Source organism: Dermacentor albipictus, chromosome 1 (genome assembly GCF_038994185.2).
Source record: "Dermacentor albipictus isolate Rhodes 1998 colony chromosome 1, USDA_Dalb.pri_finalv2, whole genome shotgun sequence".
In the NCBI taxonomy this organism is placed as follows: Eukaryota; Metazoa; Arthropoda; class Arachnida; order Ixodida; family Ixodidae; genus Dermacentor; species Dermacentor albipictus.
The window spans coordinates 184,232,338-184,254,696 of NC_091821.1; the positions used below are offsets into that span (position 1 = coordinate 184,232,338).

The window sequence follows — 22,359 nt, forward strand, 5'->3', positions numbered from 1 at the left end:
GTGATCAATGGTCTCCGGCTTCTGACAGATCAAGCAGTGGGATCCCCACGGCACAAGAAAGCCTCGTTCTTCGAGAAAAGTTTTCACAAAGAGCGTTCCTATGTGGAGCTTAAAAAAGAAGGTTTTAACACCTGGTGGCACCTGCATTCGTTTCACCCGTTTAAGGACGTCTTGTCCAGGCCCTCCACTGTATATGGCTCTGTATAACGGCACAGGAAACACAATGTCGCACACATCTTTATACAGTGTTTTCCTTTTCACGTGACACAGATAATCGTTTGAAAAACGAACTGAAAGGAAACGCACACTGTCGGCCACTTCCTTAAAATAACCACGCAGTGTTCCGGTCATGCTTGCCGTACTGACAACATATGCAGGCAATGCGTCGCTCAACCTGAGCTGACATACGGTGCGCAAAAAAGGATCGCGCACTTCGCGAAAAAACAAAAAGCGGTTGACAAGCTGTCGAACAAAAAGATGTGCCAAGCCCAGCCCCCCTTCCTTCACGTGCCTGCACAGATTTGTTCTGCTACACCTTTCCCAGGTAGAGCCCCAGATAAAAATCGCGAACACTCTGTGCAGCTTTTGCACGTTTACCCTTGAACAGTACAACGTCTGCATGACATACCACAACTTCGTAATAAAAAAATGTTACACACCGTCGCCTTAGCGAAAATGGACAGGTTGATGCCTTTCCACCTTTCTGCTTTTTCTCTAGTTTCTTTTGTTTGGTTCATCCAGTATTCGTCGCTATTTTTGAACTGTCCATGGGAACACCTAGATACTTGGTCGGGGTTTTCATCCAGTTCACATTTGCAAAATGGTCCGGGGCGGAAGACCACTCTCCGTGCCACAAACCGAGGGACTTCCCCCAGTTCACTCTACTGCCCGTCACACCACAAAAACTTTTCACTACGCTTATCGTTTCCATTACACTTTGTTTGCTTGTACAACACACTGCGATGTCATCTGCATATGCCAAGAGCTTGACTTCTGTGTCTGCCAAATTATACCCGCGTATTTGATCATATTGAATTATTGCCAAACACAAAGTTTCTATGTAAATTCCAAACAAAAGAGGACTGAGGGGGCAGCCCTGACGCACAGAACGCATGATGTTAATGGGGGCCCCCAATGATTTATTCACAATTAAGCGTGTTGTGCAGTTCTGATACGCCAATGCCACTCCCTCAGCGATGATGGAAGCAATATTAACGTGATCCAAAATAGAAAACAAAATACCACTGAGCTATACCCCCGGATAAGAGATGCCAGCAAGTAGTGCCCACTTATAATTGCTATAAAATAAATGGAGAACACCAGAAAAAAAGCCTGTAAAGGGGGCACCCAGGTTTGAACTGGGGACCTCTCGATCTGCAGTCGAATGCTCTACCACAGAGCTATACCCCCAGATTTTTTTAAAATTTATTGCCGGTCTTCGACATTACTCAGACGATACGGTTAGCACACACTTATGTATCACAAATTCCAAACATTGAAGGAAAAGAAAAGGGAAGGTGCGTAACGAAATAAACCACACCATAGAGCCGTCTGTCCATATAGGACTGGCTTTGTGAAACGAAAATTCCTTCATGGCTGTCAGGGGTTCCAGCCTCGACAGCCAATCCGGTACACATTCTTCCATTTTCTGAATTTCAATAAATCGCGACATACAGTCTTTGAAGTAAGCACGAGCTGGCCTAGCATCAGGATCGCAATGGTACCCTGCCATAGGAGCCCGCCATATACAGTGTAGAGCATTCAACATAACAAAGTCATAGGGAACCCCGTCGTCATCTTAAATGGCCAGATACCTGATACCTTGGGGGTCCACCGGTAGCTCTTTCTTCAAGGTTCACTTTAAGACGTCCCAGAAGAAAACTGCCGCCCAGCAATGTAGGAAAACGTGATCTATATTTTCGCGCTTCTTGCATATCAAGCAGTGCGACCCCCAAGGTACGAGACAACCCCGTTCCCCCAGAAACGTCTTCACGGAGAGCGTTCCTGTGTGTAGCTTAAAGAAGAAGGTCTTTACCCCTGGTGGCACCTGCATGCGTTTTACTCTTTTAAGTACGTCTTGTCCTCGCCCTCCACTGTACATGGCTCTGTATAAGGGCACTGGGAACACAATGTCGCATACATCTTTATACAATGCTTTCCTTTTCACTTCACAAAGGTAATCATTTGTAAAACGAACAGAAAGGAAGCGTACACTGTCGACCACTTCCTTGAAATATCCACGCAGCGTTCCCGTCATGCTTGCCGTGCTAACATGCGCCGGCAAAGCGTTACTCAACCTTAGCTGACATACGGTGCGCAGAAATGGATCGCGCACATCGCGAAAAAACAAAAATCGGTTTACAACTTGACGAACAAAAAGCTGCGCCAGGCCCACACCCCCATCCTTCACTCTTCTGAACAAATTTGTTCGGCTGCACCGTTCCCATGTTGATCCCCAGATGAAAACCGCAAACACTCTGTGCAGCCTTTGCACATTTACTCTAGAACAATACAGTGTTTGCAAGACGTAATATAACTTAGTAATAAAAAACATGTTACAAACTGTCGCTCTTGCAAACATGGACAGGTTATTACCTTTCCATTTATCTACTTTTTCTTTCAGTTCTTTGGTTTGGTTCCTCCGGTATTCGTCGCTGCTATTGTACCTGTCTAGGGGAACAACCAGATACCTTGTCGGAGTTTTCACCCAGTTCACGTTCGCGAAATAGTCGGGTGCAGAAAACCAGTCCCCGTGCCACAGCCCTAGCGACTTGCCCCAGTTTATTCTGCTACCCGTTACGGCACAGAAATGCTTAACTACAAATATTGTTTCCATTACACTCGGTTTGTCAGTGCAACACACTGCAATGTCATCTGCATATGCAAGCAACTTCACTTCTGTCGCTGCCAATCTGAAGCCCCGTATTCCGTCATTTTCATTAATTGCTACACACATTGCTTCTACGTAGATAGCAAATAACAGCGGGCTCAGGGGCAGCCTTGGCGCACTGAACGCATGGTGTTAATGGGGGCCCCCAGAGCCTTGTTAACAATTAATCTTGTTGTGCAGTTCTGGTACGCCAAGGCCACGCCGTCAGTGATGATGGAACCGACATTAACATGATCTAAGATGGGAAACAAAATAACGTGTGCGACACAATCGAACGCTTTCTCTAGGTCGAGCTGAAGAACTGCAACACCGCCACCGGTGACGTCACAGCACTCGAGCACACATCGCATCTTATGGATGTTTGAAAAAATAGATCGGCCTTTGATGCCACAAGTTTTATGGTCTGCGACAATTTCCTTGATGACGCCTTGAAGCCTGCTAGCTAAGACCTTCATAAATATTTTATAATCGACGTTTGTTAGTGAAATCGGTCTGTAGGATGACACGAATCTGAGTTTATCTATTTGATCGCTCTTCGGTATTAGAATGGTGTGCGTTTTTCCAGAGGAAGGTGGTAATGATTTCCTTTCGTATGCGTCGTTAAATACATGTGCAAGCAAAGGCGCCAGCTCTCTTTTAAAAGCTTTATATAGACCTGCGCTGAGTCCATCAGGTCCCGGTGATTTACCCAAGTTCAAATCGTCGATTGCTTTTTCGACTTCTCTCTCCATTATTTTTCCCTCCAATAGCTTTTTTACGTCATCGCTCAAACGTGGCAAGCGATGCAGAAAACCTGCTTTAAAAGCCTCAACATTCGCTTCCTGAAATGCAAAAAGCGACTGGTAGTACTCAAAGAAGGCCTGACGAATGCTATCACTGTCTTCAACGACATTCCCGTTCACTAAAATCTGGTCGACATGGTTTCTTCGTCCATACGCCTTCTCCAAGCCGAGCGCCCTTTTTGTGGGCGTCTCCCCTGCCGCTAGTGCGCCTGCTCGTGTTCGCACTATGGCACCTTGATATCGTTCCTTGTCAAAAAGTTCAAGTTTTTCTTTGACGTTTCGCACATCATCTTTGTACGAACCAGGCGCTCTGCACTCAAGCGTTAGCAGCTGCCCAAGCAGTGTTCTTAAACCCTTTTCTTTCATTTCCTTCTCGAATTTTTGACAACTGGATCTTTCTATAGCTTTCATTTTAACCTTTTGTTTAAAACATTCCCACTTCTCGACGATTGTTCCCGCAGCATCACATTGAACTTCATTAACCGCATCCCGTACTACTTGTAAAAAGGGCTGGTCATTTAGTAACAAGGCATTCATTTTCCACATGTCCCAGTTAAATACATGTCTCCTTTTCATTATACCTACGTTACATTTCACTAGGCAGTGATCTGAAAACTACACTGGTACTACACAGTAACCGCGGCATCTTGGAATTGTATCCAATGAAATGTACATTCGGTCCAAACGGGCATGGCTGCTGCCCTGAAAACGTGTAAAAGTCACTTGACGCCCCCCTTCCAGACATTCATAAACATCATCGAGTTCATTTTCATTAATTAAATTTGATAACACTTGACTGCTTCGGTCACGCACACCTGCATTATTGACTCTGTCTCCAACACTCAACACACAATTAAAGTCACCTAACAGCATCACGTGCATATTACAACATACATATTGTGTAAGGTTCGAAAAAAACGGACACGCTCATCTACTGAATTCGGCGCATATACGCATATGACGCGGAACTCAGCATCACACATAACAATATCACAGAGAAGAATCCTTCCTGACTGACACGAAAAAATACTTTGAATCTGCAGTCCAGGCAGCTTTTTCACAAGAAGAACGCACCCTCCAGCCGTGCCTACCGCATAGCTAACCACCACAAAATACCTAGTCGTAAAACGTCGCACCATGCTCCCGGTCTCCTCCTCTCCTTCAACCTTAGTTTCCTGGACGGCTAGTACGTCTATGTCGTGGTCAGTGACTAACCGTAGGACCCGACTTTGCTTACGACTAGCCGCCAGCCCTCTCACGTTTAATGTGGCAATCCTAAGGGACGGTATTTGAGCCATCTTGATCTAAAAGAAGAGTAAAGTAGGCCCGGAGCATGGTGCTTACCGTTCACGACTAGCCCTCGGCTAGCCGCCTCCGGGACCTACCGGTTTGTTGGTGTCCTTAGACGTGGCCGCTTTGTCGGCAGGCTTCCTTTCAGGCGGTACATTGGGCTTTGGCTTGTAGCCCATCCGCCTCCCATGAGGCGTCTTCGTCGGCGGTCCCTCACTGGTGCTGGTTGCCCGATCCTCGAGGTCCTTCGTCTGGTCGTGGGTGCGCATGAAGGAGGCAGCAAGAGCCCCAGTACGGTCGTCGTCGGAGACGCCCTCGTCCTGCTGCATTGCGGTCGCGTCGTCAGTTGCGTCTTCACTGACGCTTCCCGTCGCCTGCCCCTGAATCGTAGCATCCCGTTCCGCCCTACTCGGTTTCTGGGTAGCCTCAGCCGCGTTGCCGTCCACCTCCAGAGTCGTCGTCCCACTCCTTGTCTCTGTCGACACCATGTCACCGGTTCCTTTAGCCGCGTACTCCGCCTCGGCCACGTCCATGAGGTGCTCTGCCGCAACATCATTCGCTGGTGTGCCTGTCACAGCGGCATAGGACTTCACGCATTCAGCGTCGACGTGGCCGAAACGTCTGCACCGGGTACAACGCGGTACTCTGCACTCACGGCGGACGTGTCCCGTGCCGTGGCAGCGCAGGCACTGCATCGGTCGACCTGGAACGACGACCAAGGCTAACTCTGCACCGACGCGAATCTGATGGGGGAGGTCTTCCACCTTCATGCTGGCCTTCAGCTTGAGAAGGACGGTCCTGGTGGTTGAGGTCTTGGTTCCCATGCCTTCAACGCGCCACCGTTCCCGGCTCACCTCTTCCACCTTGCCGAAAGCCGCGAAAGCCGTCCGGACGTCCTCGTCGGCAACGCCGTAGAGCAGCCAGTGAAGCCTAAGCTTCACCTGTTGGTCCTGCGGGTCAATGATGAGGCACCGTCGTCCCTTCACTTGAAGTTCCTTCAGGGCAAGCAGCCTTTTCGTTGCAGTTGCATCGCAGAGGGTCACTGCCCAGAAGTGATTGATTTGGTACGCCCCTATGCATACCACATCCGGCAGCAGGCCCGTCGGCAGAAGGGCATCCCTGAAATCCTCCACCTTGTACGGCCTCGCACGTACATCACCGTGCGAAAAGACGGTGTTAATCGCCAGTTGTCCTTTAGGCAGTTTCGGCAAAATAAAAGCGTAATCCTTATCATCATTGAGCCTGTTTCCGCGGCCAAAGGTGGCCGCTGTCGCTGCTCCACTGGATCCCATGATTCTGCTGACCGCTCAGCTCGGCTGCCGGAAGCAGAATCCCGGCTACGCTACCACTGTTCTGCTGCTGTATGACGATCGCGTGCGCCTTTCGCCGACGCGCGGGCGTAAAGAAGCAAAACGATCTGGCAGCGGTGGGATTCGAACCCACGCCTCCGAAGAGACTGGTGCCTTAAACCAGCGCCTTAGACCGCTCGGCCACGCTACCTTTTTTTTTCTTTATTGCCTGTTTTCTTTTACAGGTGGTGGAAACAGAGAAACATGAATGATAAAAGGAAACACTTGGACCTAGTCTTGATCCAGTGTGCTCACATTAAAATTTCTTCAAGTTACACAATTCGTCCAAGAGAGGTAACCAGTCAGGAGGCTCTGGTTGCGCTTTATACAGTTCGCGTATATAATCCACGTTTACAATGAAATTTTCCCTGACAGGACGTGCGTGAAGGTCGGCGTTGCGAACCGCCATTCTAGTCTGCCAGATGCTGTGAAGTGCTATCAGCATGAACATGTCGTACGGGACGCCGTCTTCATTGTCCGCACTCAAAAAACGAATGCCATAACTCGTGATGGGTAGGTCCTTTTTCAATGTGCGCTGCAGAATGTCCCAATGGAATACGGCGTCCCAGCAGTAAAGAAATACGTGTTCTACCGTTTCGGGCGTCTTACAAAGTAGACAGTTTGTTGTCCATGGAACGTAGAGTCCCTTATCAGCTAACCATTGCTTTACTGGGAGCGTCCCAGAATGAAGTTTAAAGAAGAAAGTTTTTGTTCCCGGTTTTACGTTCATCTTTTTAACCCTTCTTAGCACGTCCTGTCCGGGTCCGACATTGAATAAAGTTCTGTACCGCGGTGTTGGCAACAAACAGTCGACAAGGTCTTTGTAAAGTGTTTTCCGTTTTACAGAGGACAAATACTCTAGTGAAAAGCGCACTTTCAGAAATTGAAAAGACTGCACTACTTCACGCAAGAATCCAGTCACATAATGGTACATATTGTTATTCGATGACACAACAAATTCTGGAACGTGTGAACACAGCCTTAATTTTATTACAGTTTGTAAAAAGCCATTTCTTTGGTCGCGAAGAAAAATAAAACGAGACACAACTTGCCTAATAAATAAATGACACAAACCGAATCCACCGTTTCGGACCGGTAGGAATAAATTTGAGCGACTTGTTCGTTCCCAGGTCGATCTCCACACAAACACGGCGAAAATCCTGTGAAATTTCTGCACATTCACCCGCGACATACAAAGGACTTGGAACACATACCATATTTTGGTTATTAAAAACAGGTTGCATACACACGCCCGTGCAAAAATAGAGAGCTCCCGCCCACCCCAGGCATTCGTTTTTTGCCTGATTGTTTGTGCTTCGTCCTTCCAGTACTCGTTGTTGTCACGATAAACCTCGAGTGGCACCCCTAGGTACTTCAGTGGGCGGGTTTCCCATTTTACATTTACGTATACATCAGGCTTCATATCCCAATTACCATACCAAAACGCAGTTGTTTTATCCCAGTTAATCATGCTACCTGTCATGGAACAAAATTGTTTGGCTGTATGAACAACTTCACGTATGCTATGCCTATCTTGACAGAGTACGGCCACATCGTCAGCATATGCAAGAATCTTTACTTCAGTACTCTGCAATCTAAATCCGTGCACGTTTGAATTTTGGATAATTGATAAGCAAAAGGGTTCTAGGTATATGGCAAAAAGTAAGGCTGAGGCCGGGCATCCTTGCCTTATAGAACTGAGTATGTCAATTTCTTCACTCAGCGTCCTATTAACTACCAGGCGTGTTACACACTGCCATCTTTAATCCATCAAGAAACACAGTTCCAACTTGCACATGTTCTAACACGTTGAACAACACTTCATGGGAGACACGGTCAAAAGCTTTTTGTAAGTCTAATTGCATCATTGCTATTCGGTCTCCAAAGTCATCGCAAATCTCTAAGACACTTCTTACTACATGTATATTTGTCGTAATACTACGACCTTTTATGCCACATGTCTGGTGCGGTCCTACAATGTTTTGAACGACATTCTGCATTCTTTTGGCCAACACCTTCATGAAAATCTTGTAATCCGTATTCAAGAGGCTAATGGGGCGATATGACGTCACAGACTGAAGTTTGATGTCATCGTCTGATTTGGGGATTAAAACAGTGTGCGCTTCAGTGAAAGACCGTGGTAGCTTCTTCTTTTTATACCCCTCTTCGATAACTTCGAACAGCGCGCTGGCAATCTCTTCTTTAAACATTTTATAGAATTCTGCTCCGATTCCATCTGGGCCAGGTGTCTTTCCAGTGCTTAAGTCATCGATAGCTTTTTTAATCTCCTGTATACTGATAGGGGCCTCCAAACTTTTTTTAGTTTCGTCGTCAAGCTTGGGCACTAAAGAAAGAAAATCTTCACTAAATCCACTCGCCATCGGAATACGTTTTCCAAGCAAATCGCGATAGTGGTCAACAAACGCGTTCATTATCTGACTTTTTTCTTTCGTCAGTCTGCCATTGTAAATTATTTCCTTAACTTCTTTTCTTCGTGCATATTGCTTTTCATCACTTAGTGCCCGCTTTGTCGGCGTTTCGCCCATCCAAAGCTTTTCTGTTCTTGACCTAATAATAGCACCTCTGTACTTTTCTTTATCTAAAAGTTCCAGCTTGTTTTTGGTATTTTTGATTTCTTCACTGAACGAGCCCGGTTTCACACTCTCTTCCTTTAATAGTGCTTGCAGTTGCGACTGCAATTTCTTCTCGTCTTGTTTCTTCTCAAAATTTAGGATAGTCGTACGTTCTATAGCACTCAATTTAACATCTTGTTTAAAACCTTCCCACCTCGTTTCCCAGTCGTCTTTTCCATCTTCATACAGCACCGTTAACGCTTCACTTACTTTTCTAGAAAAAGTTTTATCTTTCATGATGCTATTATTTAATTTCCAAAGGTGCCAGTTGAACTTAGGCATTTTTTCCTTTGTCCCAAGCGTGAATTTTACCAAACAGTGGTCGCTGAAAGACACTGGTATAACAACATATTCGTCACAACACATCACAAGGTCAAGTGGGATGTAGGCTCTATCCAAACGCGCGTGACTTTGTCCCTGAAAATGTGTGAACTCAACCCCGCCATTAGACATGCAGAGGGCCACATCTTCTAGTCCATTCTCTGCAATCAATTCCGTCAATAACAGTGCGCTTTGATCGCGTAAATTTACACGTTTAGACCGGTCCTCAATCGCGCACACACAGTTGAAGTCACCAATTAATATAACATATTTACTACAGTCAAGGAAACCACCAATCTCTTCAAAGAACGCTTTCCTTTCGTTGTCACGATTTGGGGCGTACAAGCAAATCATGCGCCATTCAAAATTCATTAACGACAAATCGCAAACCACGAAGCGCCCGTTCTCACTGCTTCTTATATTTGTCTCAACTGCACCCATTGATCTTTTTATAAAAATTGCACACCCTCCCGATAAGCCATCAGCATGTGACACACAAACATTATACGTTGCGCTGAAAGGCGCAACCATTCGATCAGTTTCGTCCTCCCTGTGTACTTTTGTTTCTTGCACGGCGATCACGTCTAAATCATGTTCCGCAAATAGCCTACTTAATTGGTATTGGCGTCTTCTAGACGAAAGCCCGCGCACGTTTAGAGTGGCGAAACGAACTGCGCTCTCAAGTCTAACAGCCATCTTTATCTTTAAAAAAGGATGCGCTCACCAAACAGTCTGTGCCCCGAAATTGGGGTACAACCCCGGTGCGTTAGCCGTGCTGTCAAGTGGGCGGCTTAGCCGCCCTCTTCTCTCCCTCCGTAACGTTTGGCTTTGGGGTGGGCCTCAGCCGGCGACTGGTGAACGCTTTCGTCGGCGGTTCACTGCTGTTGGCGTCCTTTGTCTCTGCACCGGCATCGTCTCGTGGTCTCTTTCCCAGCGCACTGCTGTCTTCTGCTTCACGGCAATCCATGGCGTCCACTTCGTCACTCTTGTGGTGAACTCCCGCTGTCTCTTTATTTGCACTTGTGTTGTTGGCACCACTCTCGATGAATTCGGAGCCCTGTATCTTGGCTCTTGCGTCTGCTGTAATTTCTGCCTGTACAGTGGCTGTCAAATTTTCCGCAGTAGTGTTTTCCGATTGCTTACTTCCTTTGGTGCTGGTGCCTTGTACTCCTGATGTTGTTGCAGAATGCAGACATTCTTCTGCTTCCGCTTCGTCCATGGTGAGCTCGGATTTCTCCGTGCTCAACGTGGCCATGGCAGCTGCCGCATACGTCCTCGAGCAGTTTTCTACGGCGTGTCCAAAGCGTTTGCAGACGTTGCACCGCGGCACGCGGCAGTCCTTTTTTATGTGGCCAATCTGTTGGCAGCGCAAGCACCTTGGCGCTCTTCCGGGCGCTACGACAAGGGCTAGCTCACCTCCGACGCGCAGCTGATGTGGTATATCATCCAACGTAACGTCAGCCTTATAATATCTAATATCGCTTTACAAGTAAAAGATACGAGCGGTGCACTGGCCAGCTCACACCAAAGGATTAAAAGCGTTTCAGTTTGGCGAGGTCATCCATTAATGGGAGCCATTCCGGCTGTTCTTTTTGAGTCTTAAACACATCTCTTACATAAGACACATTTTCAATGAAATACTCTCGTACAGGGAGAATAATTTCATCTGCATGCCTAAACGCCATTCGATTTTTCCATATACTGTGTAAGCTGATAAGCATAAACATGTCCCACGGCACTTCGTCACCGCTATCTACCGATAGAAATCTTATGCCGTAAGGTGATATTGGAAGCTGCTTTTTTAAAGTTCGCTGCAAGACGTCCCAGTGAAATACAGCGTCTGTGCAGTGAAGGAACATGTGATCTATAGTCTCCGGTTTTCTACAGATTAGACAATTTGTGGACCATGGGACAAATATTCCTTTCTCTTGTAGCCATGGTTTCACGGGCAGTGTGCCAGTGTGCAGCTGAAAGAAGAATGATTTCATTGAGGGCCGCACCAACATCTTTTTCACCCTCTTAAGTACATTCCCTTCAGAGCCAACACAGTATATGGAACGGTACAAAGGTATAGGCAACATAGTATCAATAAGGTCTTTATAAAGTTGTTTCCTTTTAACATCAGCAAGATACTGTGCAGAAAAGCGAACTTTCAAACACTGAAAAGCGCGCACAACCTCCCAAAGAAAGCCCCGCACCCGTACACGTTTCACAGGGCTGGATGATACAACATATTCAGGCAGCGCCTCTTTCAAGCAAATTTGCATTACCGTACGCAGGAAAGCATCTTTTCGGTCTCGGAGGAACATAAATCTTGACACAAGTTGCCTAAGAAACAAATGAACCAAACCTAGGCCACCCTTTCCAACGGACAAAAATAGATTTGTGCGACTTGTCCGCTCCCAACTCGACCCCCAAATGAACACTGCGAAAGCTCGGTGCAATCTCTGGACGCTGGTCCGTGACATACACAGTGCCTGCAGCACATACCATATCTTGGCCACCAAAAAGAGGTTACATACTGTGGCCCGAGCAAAAATTGAAAGATCGCGGCCACCCCATTTGTGCGTACATTCGCGTGTGCGCTCATTTTCTGCTTCCCAATATTTTGCAGGTTCTTGATATTGGTCTAGTGGCACTCCCAAGTATTTGACAGGTGACGTTGCCCACTGAACGCTCTCAAACATTTCAGGCGCATAATCCCATTTTCCGTGCCAGAAACCAAAACACTTTTCCCAGTTTATCACACTTCCGGAGGCTTTGCAAAACCTAGCCGCGTCCTTCGCCACTTCAGTTAGACTTTCCCTATCTTCGCAAAATATGGCGATATTATCCGCATACGCAAGTACTTTAACTTCAGTGGACAACATCGTGAAGCCACGCACTTTTTCGTTTGATATAATTTTCAGGCAAAAAGGTTCGAGATACAGTGCAAACAACAACGGAGACAATGGGCACCCTTGCTTCACGGAAGAACGAACTGTGATACTTTCACTCAGCTGCTTATTAACAATAAGGTTTGCCGTACAACCAGCATATGCCATTTTGACACCTTCCAAGAGCACTCGGCCGACATTCACATGTTCGAGGATACAAAACAGAACATGGTGGTTGACGCGGTCAAAGGCCTTTTCCATGTCCAGTTGCAACATGGCTACACGTTTATGAAAAGCATCGCAGCATTCTAATATGCTCCGTGCTACGTGAATATTTGTCGTTATCGTACGTCCTTTAATCCCGCACGTTTGGTGCTGGCCTACAATAGCTTTTATGACATTCTGCAACCTTCTGCCCAGAACCTTCATGAATATTTTATAGTCCACATTCGTGAGACTTATGGGCCGATACCCTCTGACTGACAATCTCTTAACCGGGTCTTCACTCTTCGGTACTAGGACGATTTGACTTCTTCGAAAGGACGGAGGCATCATCTGCTTTTCGTATGTTTCTTGAATTACGCTGTGTAGAATATGCGCCATGTCAGACTTAAACGCTTTGTAAAAAGCTGCGCCCAGCCCGTCGGGACCAGGTGATTTTCCGGAGCTTAACTCGTCGATTGCGCGCTCTACTTCCGCTGCACTTATCGATGCCTCGAGCCCCAGCTTGACTTCATCCTCTAAGATAGGCATCAGTGCCAAGAACTCCGCCGCGAGGCCTTCTTCAACACGTGACTCGTGACCCAGTAGTCCTTCGTAATAATCAACAAACGCACGTTGAATAGTATCAGAGTCACGAGCCATTTCGCCCTTGTACTCTATCGCTTTTATATCGTTCTTTACTGCATATCGTTTTTCGTCGCACAGGGACCGCTTTGTCGGCGTCTCGCCAAACCACAACCGTTCTGCACGTGCGCGTATGACCGCTCCTTTATATTTCTCTTTATCCATCAGTTCTAACTTATTTTTTGTTTCTTTTATTTCTTTTTCGTACTGGCCCGGCTGAGCACTTTCCAACCTCAGCAGCAAATCTAAGCGGCTCTGAAATTCTTTTTCGTCTGCCTTGTTGCTTTGACGCAGCGCACTCGCTCTTTCTATAGCGATCATTTTTATTTCTTCTTTAAAATGTTCCCATTTCCCAATAACGTCCCTCTGATCACCCGTTTGCAAACGGTCAATTTTTTCTTTTACTTTAAACACAAAACGTTCATCCTCAAGAAGCCTTATATTAAATTTCCATAGTTCCCAGTTGAACTTCGACCTTTTGGTCTGCGTTCCTATTGTTACCATTACCATGCAATGATCGCTGAACGCAACGTTTTTAATCAAGTAGTCACTGCACATTGGGACCAGGCCAGCAGACGCATAAACCCTGTCAAGTCTTGCATGACTTCCTTGTTGGAAATGTGTGAACTGCAGACGGGCACCTTCTGACAGAGCACTACCGACGTCTTCTAAATTGTGCTCCAGGACAATTGCGTTCAAAAGTAACGAGCTCTGGTTTCGAATGGTCTCGTTAGTAACTCTGTCTTCGGGCATGCATACGCAGTTGAAGTCACCCATCAGAATAATGTATCTAGGAGACTTCAGATAGGGCTGAACCATTTCGAAGAAAGCTTTGCGCTCATTTTCCTTATTTGGGGCATACACACACATTACGCGCCACTGTAAATCAAGATACGAAAAATCGCACATCACAAAACGCCCGGTGTTGAAAACTGTAACAGATTCTTCAATAACACCTAAAGAATTTCGAATTAAAATGGCACACCCTCCTGACGTACCAACAGAATGACTGACGCATACATTGTAACGGCTTCTAAAAGGCTCAACCATGCGGTTCGTCTGAGCTTCACTTTCCACCTTGGTCTCTTGCACTGCCACTACGTCCACATCGTTCTCAAGCAGGAGGCGGCTTAATTGATACTGACGCCGCCTCGCTGCCAGTCCCCTTACATTAAAGGTGGCAAATTTAAGTGCTGCTTCTGTTCTGCCTGCCATTTGCGCGACGAATTAAATAGGCCGAATGGCTTCGTGCTCACCTTCAGCCTTAATACACCGAGAAGTGAAGCTCAGCAATTTTTCCTTCTCAAGAGTTCTCGAGCCCACCCAAGAGGCGTGCTCGCGTTCTGCAGCAGGCTGGCGCAGCCTCAGCGCGCTGGCCGTCGTAGTCCCGTTGTGGGTCGCCTCTCGTCCCTTGTCAAGCCAGAAGGAAGCCATGGTTGCTACGTCGGTGTAGTCTTCGCCGGCTTTTTGTCCGGCGGGATGTTGGGCTTCGGGCGAAACGTCGGCCGGCGCTGCCCTCCCGATTTGGGGGGTGGTTCGTCGATACTCGCAGAAGGATGCTGAACCTCTTCGACACAGGCCTTGTCGTGTGTCCTCTTTGCTGGAGCACTACTCATGCTTGTTTGGACGACGTCCATGCCTTCTCCCTCCTCTTGAGGTTTTCCATGTACTGCTTCTGTAGCAGTACTTGTGCTTAGCTCCGCTGCGTCAATCTTCGGGGCTACAACAGCCTGCTTCGATGCAGTGGTCTGGTCTTCAGTCAGTGTCGCTGCCACGCCCCCCTTGATGGCGTTAGGCGCTGCCTGCGGCGTATTCTTTTCAGCTGTTCTCGCTACCTCCTCGGATTCGTCCGCATCCATGAGAAGTTCCGAGTCGTCTTCTCCTCTCATGTGCCCTGTGACATTTGCGTACGTTTTGACGCACTGCGATTGGTCATGGCCGAAGCGACGGCACTGACTGCAACGGGGAACTTTGCATTCCCGTCGGACGTGTCCTGAAGTATGGCACCTTAGGCAAAGCGGGGCTCTTCCAGGGACGACAACGAGAGCCTGCTCTCCAGCAATGCGTAGCTGGTGAGGCAGGTCATCAATTGTGACTCCAGGCTTCATCTTCAAAGACACACAACGCGTTGACGAACCTTTGTCCATGACTCCCTGAACGCGCCAGCGTTCCTTGGCGACTTCCGTCACCGTTCCGTAAGGTGCAAAGGCTGTTCGCACATCTTCGTCTTGCACGTTGTACAAAATCCAGTGGATCTTCATCCTCACGTCCTGGTCGTCGGGATCAATGACAATGCACCGTCGTTCTTTAACAGTCACTTCACGGTCTGAAAGCAGCTTCTTCATTCCGTCAACACTCTTGAACGTGATAGCCCAGATGTGATTCATCTGGTACGCCCCCAAGGCGACAACCTCGGGGAGCAGTGCCAAACGAACCAGTGCGTCGCGAAAATCCTCGACCTTGTAGGGCCTTGCTCTGACGTCGGCGTGCAAAAACAGCGTATTTGCAACAATTCGACCTGTTGGTAGCCGCGGCAAAATAACTTCATAATCCTGGTCACTCGAACCAGCAAGCCTGTTTCCACGGCCAAGCTGGGCCGCTGATACCGCTCCGTTGAAGCACATGATGCTCACGTCCGTCACGCTCGGTGGCCGGAAGTGGAATCCTCGGCCACGCTACCACGGTTCTCCTATTGCATGACGATCGCGTGCGCCTTTCGCCGACGCGCGTGCGTAAAGAAGCAAAACGATCTGGCAGCGGTGGGATTCGAACCCACGCCTCCGAAGAGACTGGTGCCTTAAACCAGCGCCTTAGACCGCTCGGCCACGCTACCACGGTTCTACCGCTGTATGACGATCGCTTGTGCCTTTCGCCGACGCGCGTGCGTAAAGAAGCAAAATGATCTGGCAGCGGTGGGATTCGAACCCACGCCTCCGAGGAGACTGGTGCCTTAAACCAGCGCCTTAGACCGCTCGGCCACGCTACCACGGTTCTACCGCTGTATGACGATCGCGTGCGCCTTTCGCCGACGCGCGCGCGTAAAGAAGCAAAATGATCTGGCAGCGGTGGGATTCGAACCCACGCCTCCGAGGAGACTGGTGCCTTAAACCAGCGCCCTAGACCGCTCGGCCACGCTTTTTTTTGTTTATTTCCGAAGTTCACATGAGGAACAATAAGTCACAAACGATAAAGCACTTCAGCTACGCTTGAGCTGAGGCGAGCAAAATTAAAATTTCTTCAAACTCACTACATCATCAAGGAGTGTTACCCACTGAGGTTGGTCATGCTGTGCCCGGATGCATTCCCGAAGGTAAGCAGCGCTTTCAATAAAGTTTTCACGTGCACTGTGCGTATTAACATCTGCATGCCTTACTTGCATTCGTGTTTTCCACAAGCTGTGGAGGCCAAGAAGCATGAACAAATCATATGGTACATCTTCGTGATCAACCGGTAAAAACCTGATACCATAAGGGTCTAGTGGTAACTCTTTCTTTATAGTTCTCTGTAGGACGTCCCAGTGGAATATCGCGTCCCAGCAGTCCAGAAAAACATGTTCGACTGTCTCTGGCCTCTTACATAAAAGACAGTTCGTTGTCCAAGGGACAAAGATTCCTTTTTCTTGAAGCCACGTTTTGACAGGTAATGTATTAGAGTGTAACTTGAAAAAGAATGTTTTCACGCCTGGCCTAACTGGCATCTTCTTCACTCGCTTTAAAATATTCTGCCCTGGGCCTCCACGATAAGGCGCCCGGTACAATGGCACCGGCAGCATGATATCCACAAGATCTTTGTACAGCTTTTTCTTGGGAACACTGTACAAATAGTCTGGGGAAAAACGCACTTCTAACAACTTACAAGAGAGCACAACCTCGCGCAAAAATCCGGTTACAGCACCACACATGTTCTCACCAGAGGACACTATGTTTCTTGGGAGTAGCCTCTGCAATCGGAACTGTATAACCGTTCTTAAGAAGGTGTCATTTTGATCACGAAAGAAAATAAAGCGTGATACCACTTGACGCAAAAACAAATGAACCAGTCCAAGGCCTCCAAACTTCACTGAAAGAAACAGGTTTGTTCTCCTCATTTTTTCCCAGCTCGAAGTCCAAATAAAGACGGCAAATATACGATGCAATTTTTGAATAGAGGTCCGCGAAGCACACAGCCCATTCATGAGGTACCATATTTTTGAAATCAGAAAAACATTGCAGACAAAGGCACGTGAGAAAATTGACAGATTCCTTCCCTGCCATGCTGCCGCTTTCTCTCTCGCCCTTGACATCTCTTCGTTCCAAAGTGGGCTGGGATCGCGATAACATTCTAGGGGCACACCAAGGTATCGCGTTGGCATGGGTGACCATTGCAGCCGTGAGAAAAATTGCGGTGTAATATCCCATTCCCCGTGCCAAAATCCAGAACTTTTTTCCCAGTTTACTTGACATCCAGTCTGGTTACAAAACCTTTCCAGAGTGTTTGTAACTTCACAAATGCTTTCTCTGTTCGTGCAAAATACCGCTATGTCGTCCGCATACGCAAGAAGTTTCACCTCAGCAGATTGCAGCTTGAAACCCGTGACATTGTCACTGTTGATAATGGCCAGACATAAAGGCTCTAGATACGCTGCAAAAAGCAGGGGAGAGAGCGGACAACCTTGCCTCACCGAAGAACGCACTGTGAGGCGCTCAGTAAGGTCACCATTAACTATAATGCGTGTCATACAATTTGCGTACGCCATTTTTACTCCTTCTACTATTCCACTACCCAGGTTAGCGTGCTCTATAATGGAGAAAAGAATGTCGTGTGAAACGCGGTCGAACGCTTTAGCCAAGTCCAGCTGTATCATAGCTACCTGGCTTCCAAGCGCGTCAACACATTCCAATACGGTTCTGGCCACATGTATATTTGTAGCAATGCTACGTCCTCTGATTCCACAGGTTTGGTGCGGCCCTACTAATTTGTCGATTACACTCTGAAGTCGTTTGGCTAGTACTTTCATGTACACCTTGTAGTCGACATTAGTGAGGCTGATAGGTCTGTAGGAACCCACTAACATTCGTTTCTCCGCATCATCAGACTTGGGAATAAGTACAATGTGTGAAATACCAAAGGACAGTGGAACTTTTTTGCGTTCATAGGCTTCTGTTATCACTTGTAACAGGAACTGAGAAACATCATGTTTAAAGGTTTTATAGAAGGCAGCGTTCAGCCCATCTGGCCCCGGCGCTTTTCCAGACGGAAGATCATCTATTGCTTTCTCGATCTCTTCCAAAGTAATAGGCAATTCAAGACGCTCTTTTACATCATTGTCGAGTGTTGGCATTAGTCGGAGGAAATCCCCTTCAAACCCTTGCGCATGCTCGCGCCTATTGCCGAAAAGTTCAGCAAAGTATTCCGTAATAGCGCGCTGAATCTTACTAGGGTCGCTTGTAATGTGCCCCTCGTATCTTACTTGCCTGATTTCCTTCTGGCAAGCGTACCGCTTTTCATCTGATAGCGCCCGCTTTGTAGGCGTTTCGCCTGCCCACAAGTTATCGCTCCTTGAGCGTATTATTGCTGCTCTATACCTGTCAGTGTCAATTGTTTCGATCTGACACTTCACGTCTTTTATTTCTTTACTAAAATTTCCTGGCTTATTGGTTTCCATCCTAACCAAGCACTCAAGTTGTTCGCGAAGTTCCCTTTCTTTTCCTTTCTGTTTATACCGAATGGCGCTACTTTTTCCTATAGCTTTAAGCTTCACTCGTTCTTTGAAACTTTCCCATTCAACGGCAAAGCAGTCCACTTGCTCAGCTAGTACCCCATCAAGATCACTTTTAGTTTCCTTGACAAATCCTTCATCCTCTAAAATTTTCTCATTTAGTTTCCAAAGGTACCAATTAAAGCGTGATTTCCTTCCCTTCGTTCCAAAAGTCGCGCTTACAAGGCAATGATCACTAAACGACACAGGTTTTACATCATAGGCTGTGCATAGTGGCACGAGATCAGCAGAAACATACAGTCTATCTAATCTTGCGTGACTGTCGCGTTGAAAGTGTGTGTAATCAGGCCGTGTTCCAGCCGAAAACACACTTCCAACGTCCTCTAATAAATAATCGTGCACAAACTGAGTCAACAGTTCCGCGCTCTTGTCCCTCACTGGTCTACACTTCACTCGGTCAGTAGCAGCACATACACAGTTGAAGTCGCCCAATACAAGCAACACCTTGTCACAGTTCAAGTACGGCTCAATGGAATCAAAAAAACATTTACGTTCACTTTCAACATTGGAGGCATAAACACATACAACGCGCCAGTGTAGGTTTGAAAAAGAAAAATCAACAACCAAGAGGCGGCCACTTTCACATGCAAATGCAGACTCCACACTTATACCTAATGTGTTGCGAATGAAGATAAGGCATCCACCCGATGTCCCAACGGAGTGACACACACACACTTCAAAGTTGGCGCGGAAAAGGGGGCACCATGCGGTCAGCATGTTCTTGTGACTCTATCTTTGATTCTTGCACAGCTATTAGGTCAAGGTCATTATCAATAAGCAGGCGATTAAGCTGACATTGCCGCCTTCGTGCTCCCAGCCCTCTAACATTCAAAGTTGCTACACGCAATGGGGTTCTTAGCTCAACTACCATACGTTTACGTAATAAAAAGGGGCGCGCTCCGCATGGTGCCTACCTCTGTCGACCATGTGATTTTCCCGACTGGTGTTCCGCAATGATGTACTGGGGGTCTGTCTGGCCACCCAAAGGGTTGACTGGTGGTTGTCTCGAAGTGGTCTGAGGCACCTCCTCGTCGCATCCTCCACTTTGCATGCGCGAAAACTCGAAAAGTCAGCCAAAAACACCGTGTCGGTTTATACACAACCGACGCTGACATTCCACAGAACACGGGAAAAAAAATTACGGAGGCAGTTTACCTGCCTGCCGTGACTCGGCCAAAAGGTTTGGACGCGGCTTCAACGACGAACGTCGACTTCCTGTCGTTTTTGGAGGCGGCTCCTCACTGCTACTACCACCGGGCTGCAGGTTCTCACCGGCGCTCTCTTCGCGGGACCGTTTTCCAGCGGTTAGGGCAGCCGCTTCATCGTCGGCGTCCATGGCGTCGGCAATGCGAGGCTCCACGCGGTTCGGGGTTTTCAGCGAAGCTTTCGTATCGGCCACCGCACTGTGACCGCTGTCGCTTTCGGGGTCACGCTGCGCTCGCTGAGATGCCACCACTGCTGGAGACGTCAACGTTGTCGTTGTCTTCTGCTTAACCAGAGGCGTAAACGAAGGCCCTACTTTCGTCTCCGTTTTCCCAGTTGTCCTCGCTGCCTCTTCTGCGTCCGCCTCGTCCATCAAAGGCTCCGAGGCATCTTCACTGGTTCCAGGGCCGGCGATGCTTGCATAAGTACGGGGGCACTCACCGTCTTCGTGACCGAAACGTCGACAGGCTCCGCATCGCGGCACCTTACACTCCCGTCGAATGTGTCCCGTACCTCGGCAGCCAAGACATAACGGAGGCCTTCCAGGCACAACGACGAGTGCCAACTCACCCCCAACGTTAAGCTGGTGCGGCAAGTCGTCTAGTTTAACGCCAGCTTTCAATTTCAGCGTGACCATCCTGCTCGTTGAGCCTTTCTCTGACACGCCGTGCACACGCCAGCGCTCTCGGACCACCTCGGAGACCTTTCCGTACGGTGCGAGCGCGACACACACGTCTTCGTCCGGCACGGTGTGAAGCAGCCAATGGAGCTTGAGACGTACGTCCTGGTTCGCCGGGTCAATAACCATGCAGCGGCGTTCTTTGACTCGCAGCTCACCGAGGCCGGCAATCTTCTTAACGGCATCCGCATCCTTCAGCGTGATGGCCCAGACATGGCTCATCCGATACGCCCCCAGGGCGATAACATCCGAGAGAAGCGATTGCCTAGCCAACGCGTCTCGAAAATCTTCCACCCGGTACGGGCGGGCCCTGGTATCCGCGTGCAAAAAAAACAGTATTTAAAACTAAACGCCCGGTTGGGAGACTTGGCAGAACAACCTGGTAGTCGTCTTCCATTTCCATAGCCCTGTTACCGCGGCCAGAAAAGGCCGCTGAAGCCGCTCCAACGGAGCCCGTCATCATGCGTCCGTCACGCTCGGTGGCCGGAAGCAGAATCACCGCTCGGCCACGCTACCACAGTTCTACGGCTGTATGACGATCGCGTGCGCCTTTCGCCGACGCGCGTGCGTAAAGAAGCAAAACGATCTGGCAGCGGTGGGATTCGAACCCACGCCTCCGAAGAGACTGGTACCTTAAACCAGCGCCTTAGACCGCTCGGCCACGCTACCACGGTTCTACCGCTGTATGACGATCGCGTGCCGCTTTCGCCGACGCGCGTGCGCAAAGAAGCAAAACGATCTGGCAGCGGTGGGACTCGAACCCACGCCTCCGAAGAGACTGGTGCCTTAAACCAGCGCCTTAGACCGCTCGGCCACGCTACCACGGTTCTACCGCTGTATGACGATCGCGTGCGCTTTTCGCCGACGCGCGTGCGTAAAGAAGCAAAATGATCTGGCAGCGGTGGGATTCGAACCCACGCCTCCGAGGAGACTGGTGCCTTAAACCAGCGCCTTAGACCGCTCGGCCACGCTACCACGGTTCTACCGCTGTATGACGATCGCGTGCGCCTTTCGCCGACGCGCGCGCGTAAAGAAGCAAAATGATCTGGCAGCAGTGGGATTTGAACCCACGCCTCCGAGGAGACTGGTGCCTTAAACCAGCGCCCTAGACCGCTTGGCCACGCTACCACAGTTCTACGGCTGTATGACGATCGCGTGCGCCTTTCGCCGACGCGCGTGCGTAAAGAAGCAAAACGATCTGGCAGTGGTGGGATTCGAACCCACGCCTCCGAAGAGACTGGTGCCTTAAACCAGCGCCTTAGACCGCTCGGCCATGCTACCACTTTTTTTTTCTTTATTGCCGACTTCGACGTACTAAATCATGGTTTACAAAGGATGAAACGTGTGAACCACACTTTGGTCAACACGGTACTAAAATCTTTTCAACATCGCTAATTCATCAAATACAGAGATCCATTGCGGTGCATCAGGCAGTGCTTTGAAACCATCTCTCACACACACGACACTCTCAATGAAATTTTCCCGAGCCGGTCGAACAACAATGTCTCCGTTTTGGAATTGCAGTCTAGTTTTCCACATTGCGTGGAGGCTCAGGACCATAATAAGGTCATAAGGGACATCCTCGGTGTTATCAATCGGTAAGAAGCGTATTCCATATGGGTCTAGGGGTAAGTGTTTTTTCAATGTTCTCTGCAGAACATCCCAGTGAAAGATGGCGTCCCAGCAGTCTAGGAATGCATGTTCTATTGTTTCCAGTTTTTTGCATAATAAG

At 48.3% G+C, this 22,359-nt stretch overlaps 1 protein-coding gene and 9 non-coding genes across 10 annotated transcripts; all 10 read right to left on the reverse strand.

Annotated features, from left to right (window-relative positions):
- Nucleotides 1-1,338: 1,338 nt before the first annotated feature.
- TRNAC-GCA (transfer RNA cysteine (anticodon GCA)) lies at nucleotides 1,339-1,410 on the reverse strand. The gene has a single exon. It is a non-coding gene; the product is annotated as a tRNA-Cys (tRNA).
- Nucleotides 1,411-6,380: 4,970 nt separating this feature from the next.
- TRNAL-AAG (transfer RNA leucine (anticodon AAG)) lies at nucleotides 6,381-6,462 on the reverse strand. Its single transcript has one exon. It is a non-coding gene; the product is annotated as a tRNA-Leu (tRNA).
- Nucleotides 6,463-13,514: 7,052 nt separating this feature from the next.
- LOC135918451 (uncharacterized) lies at nucleotides 13,515-15,611 on the reverse strand. The gene has a single exon (XM_065452090.2). The coding sequence runs from the start codon at nucleotides 15,609-15,611 to the stop codon at nucleotides 14,427-14,429; it is 1,185 nt and encodes a 394-aa protein (XP_065308162.2). The 3' UTR covers nucleotides 13,515-14,426.
- Nucleotides 15,612-15,738: 127 nt separating this feature from the next.
- TRNAL-AAG (transfer RNA leucine (anticodon AAG)) lies at nucleotides 15,739-15,820 on the reverse strand. Its single transcript has one exon. It is a non-coding gene; the product is annotated as a tRNA-Leu (tRNA).
- Nucleotides 15,821-15,891: 71 nt separating this feature from the next.
- Nucleotides 15,892-15,973, reverse strand: TRNAL-AAG (transfer RNA leucine (anticodon AAG)). The gene has a single exon. It is a non-coding gene; the product is annotated as a tRNA-Leu (tRNA).
- A 5,241-nt stretch (nucleotides 15,974-21,214) lies between these two features.
- On the reverse strand, nucleotides 21,215-21,296 carry TRNAL-AAG (transfer RNA leucine (anticodon AAG)). Its single transcript has one exon. It is a non-coding gene; the product is annotated as a tRNA-Leu (tRNA).
- A 71-nt stretch (nucleotides 21,297-21,367) lies between these two features.
- On the reverse strand, nucleotides 21,368-21,449 carry TRNAL-AAG (transfer RNA leucine (anticodon AAG)). Its single transcript has one exon. It is a non-coding gene; the product is annotated as a tRNA-Leu (tRNA).
- Nucleotides 21,450-21,520: 71 nt separating this feature from the next.
- On the reverse strand, nucleotides 21,521-21,602 carry TRNAL-AAG (transfer RNA leucine (anticodon AAG)). Its single transcript has one exon. It is a non-coding gene; the product is annotated as a tRNA-Leu (tRNA).
- A 71-nt stretch (nucleotides 21,603-21,673) lies between these two features.
- On the reverse strand, nucleotides 21,674-21,755 carry TRNAL-AAG (transfer RNA leucine (anticodon AAG)). The gene has a single exon. It is a non-coding gene; the product is annotated as a tRNA-Leu (tRNA).
- A 71-nt stretch (nucleotides 21,756-21,826) lies between these two features.
- On the reverse strand, nucleotides 21,827-21,908 carry TRNAL-AAG (transfer RNA leucine (anticodon AAG)). The gene has a single exon. It is a non-coding gene; the product is annotated as a tRNA-Leu (tRNA).
- Nucleotides 21,909-22,359: the final 451 nt, after the last annotated feature.

Excerpts from the sequence above, each read along its gene's own strand:
- LOC135918451 (XM_065452090.2), bottom strand. The coding sequence starts at position 15,611 with ATGTGCTTCAACGGAGCGGTATCAGCGGCCCAGCTTGGCCGTGGAAAC.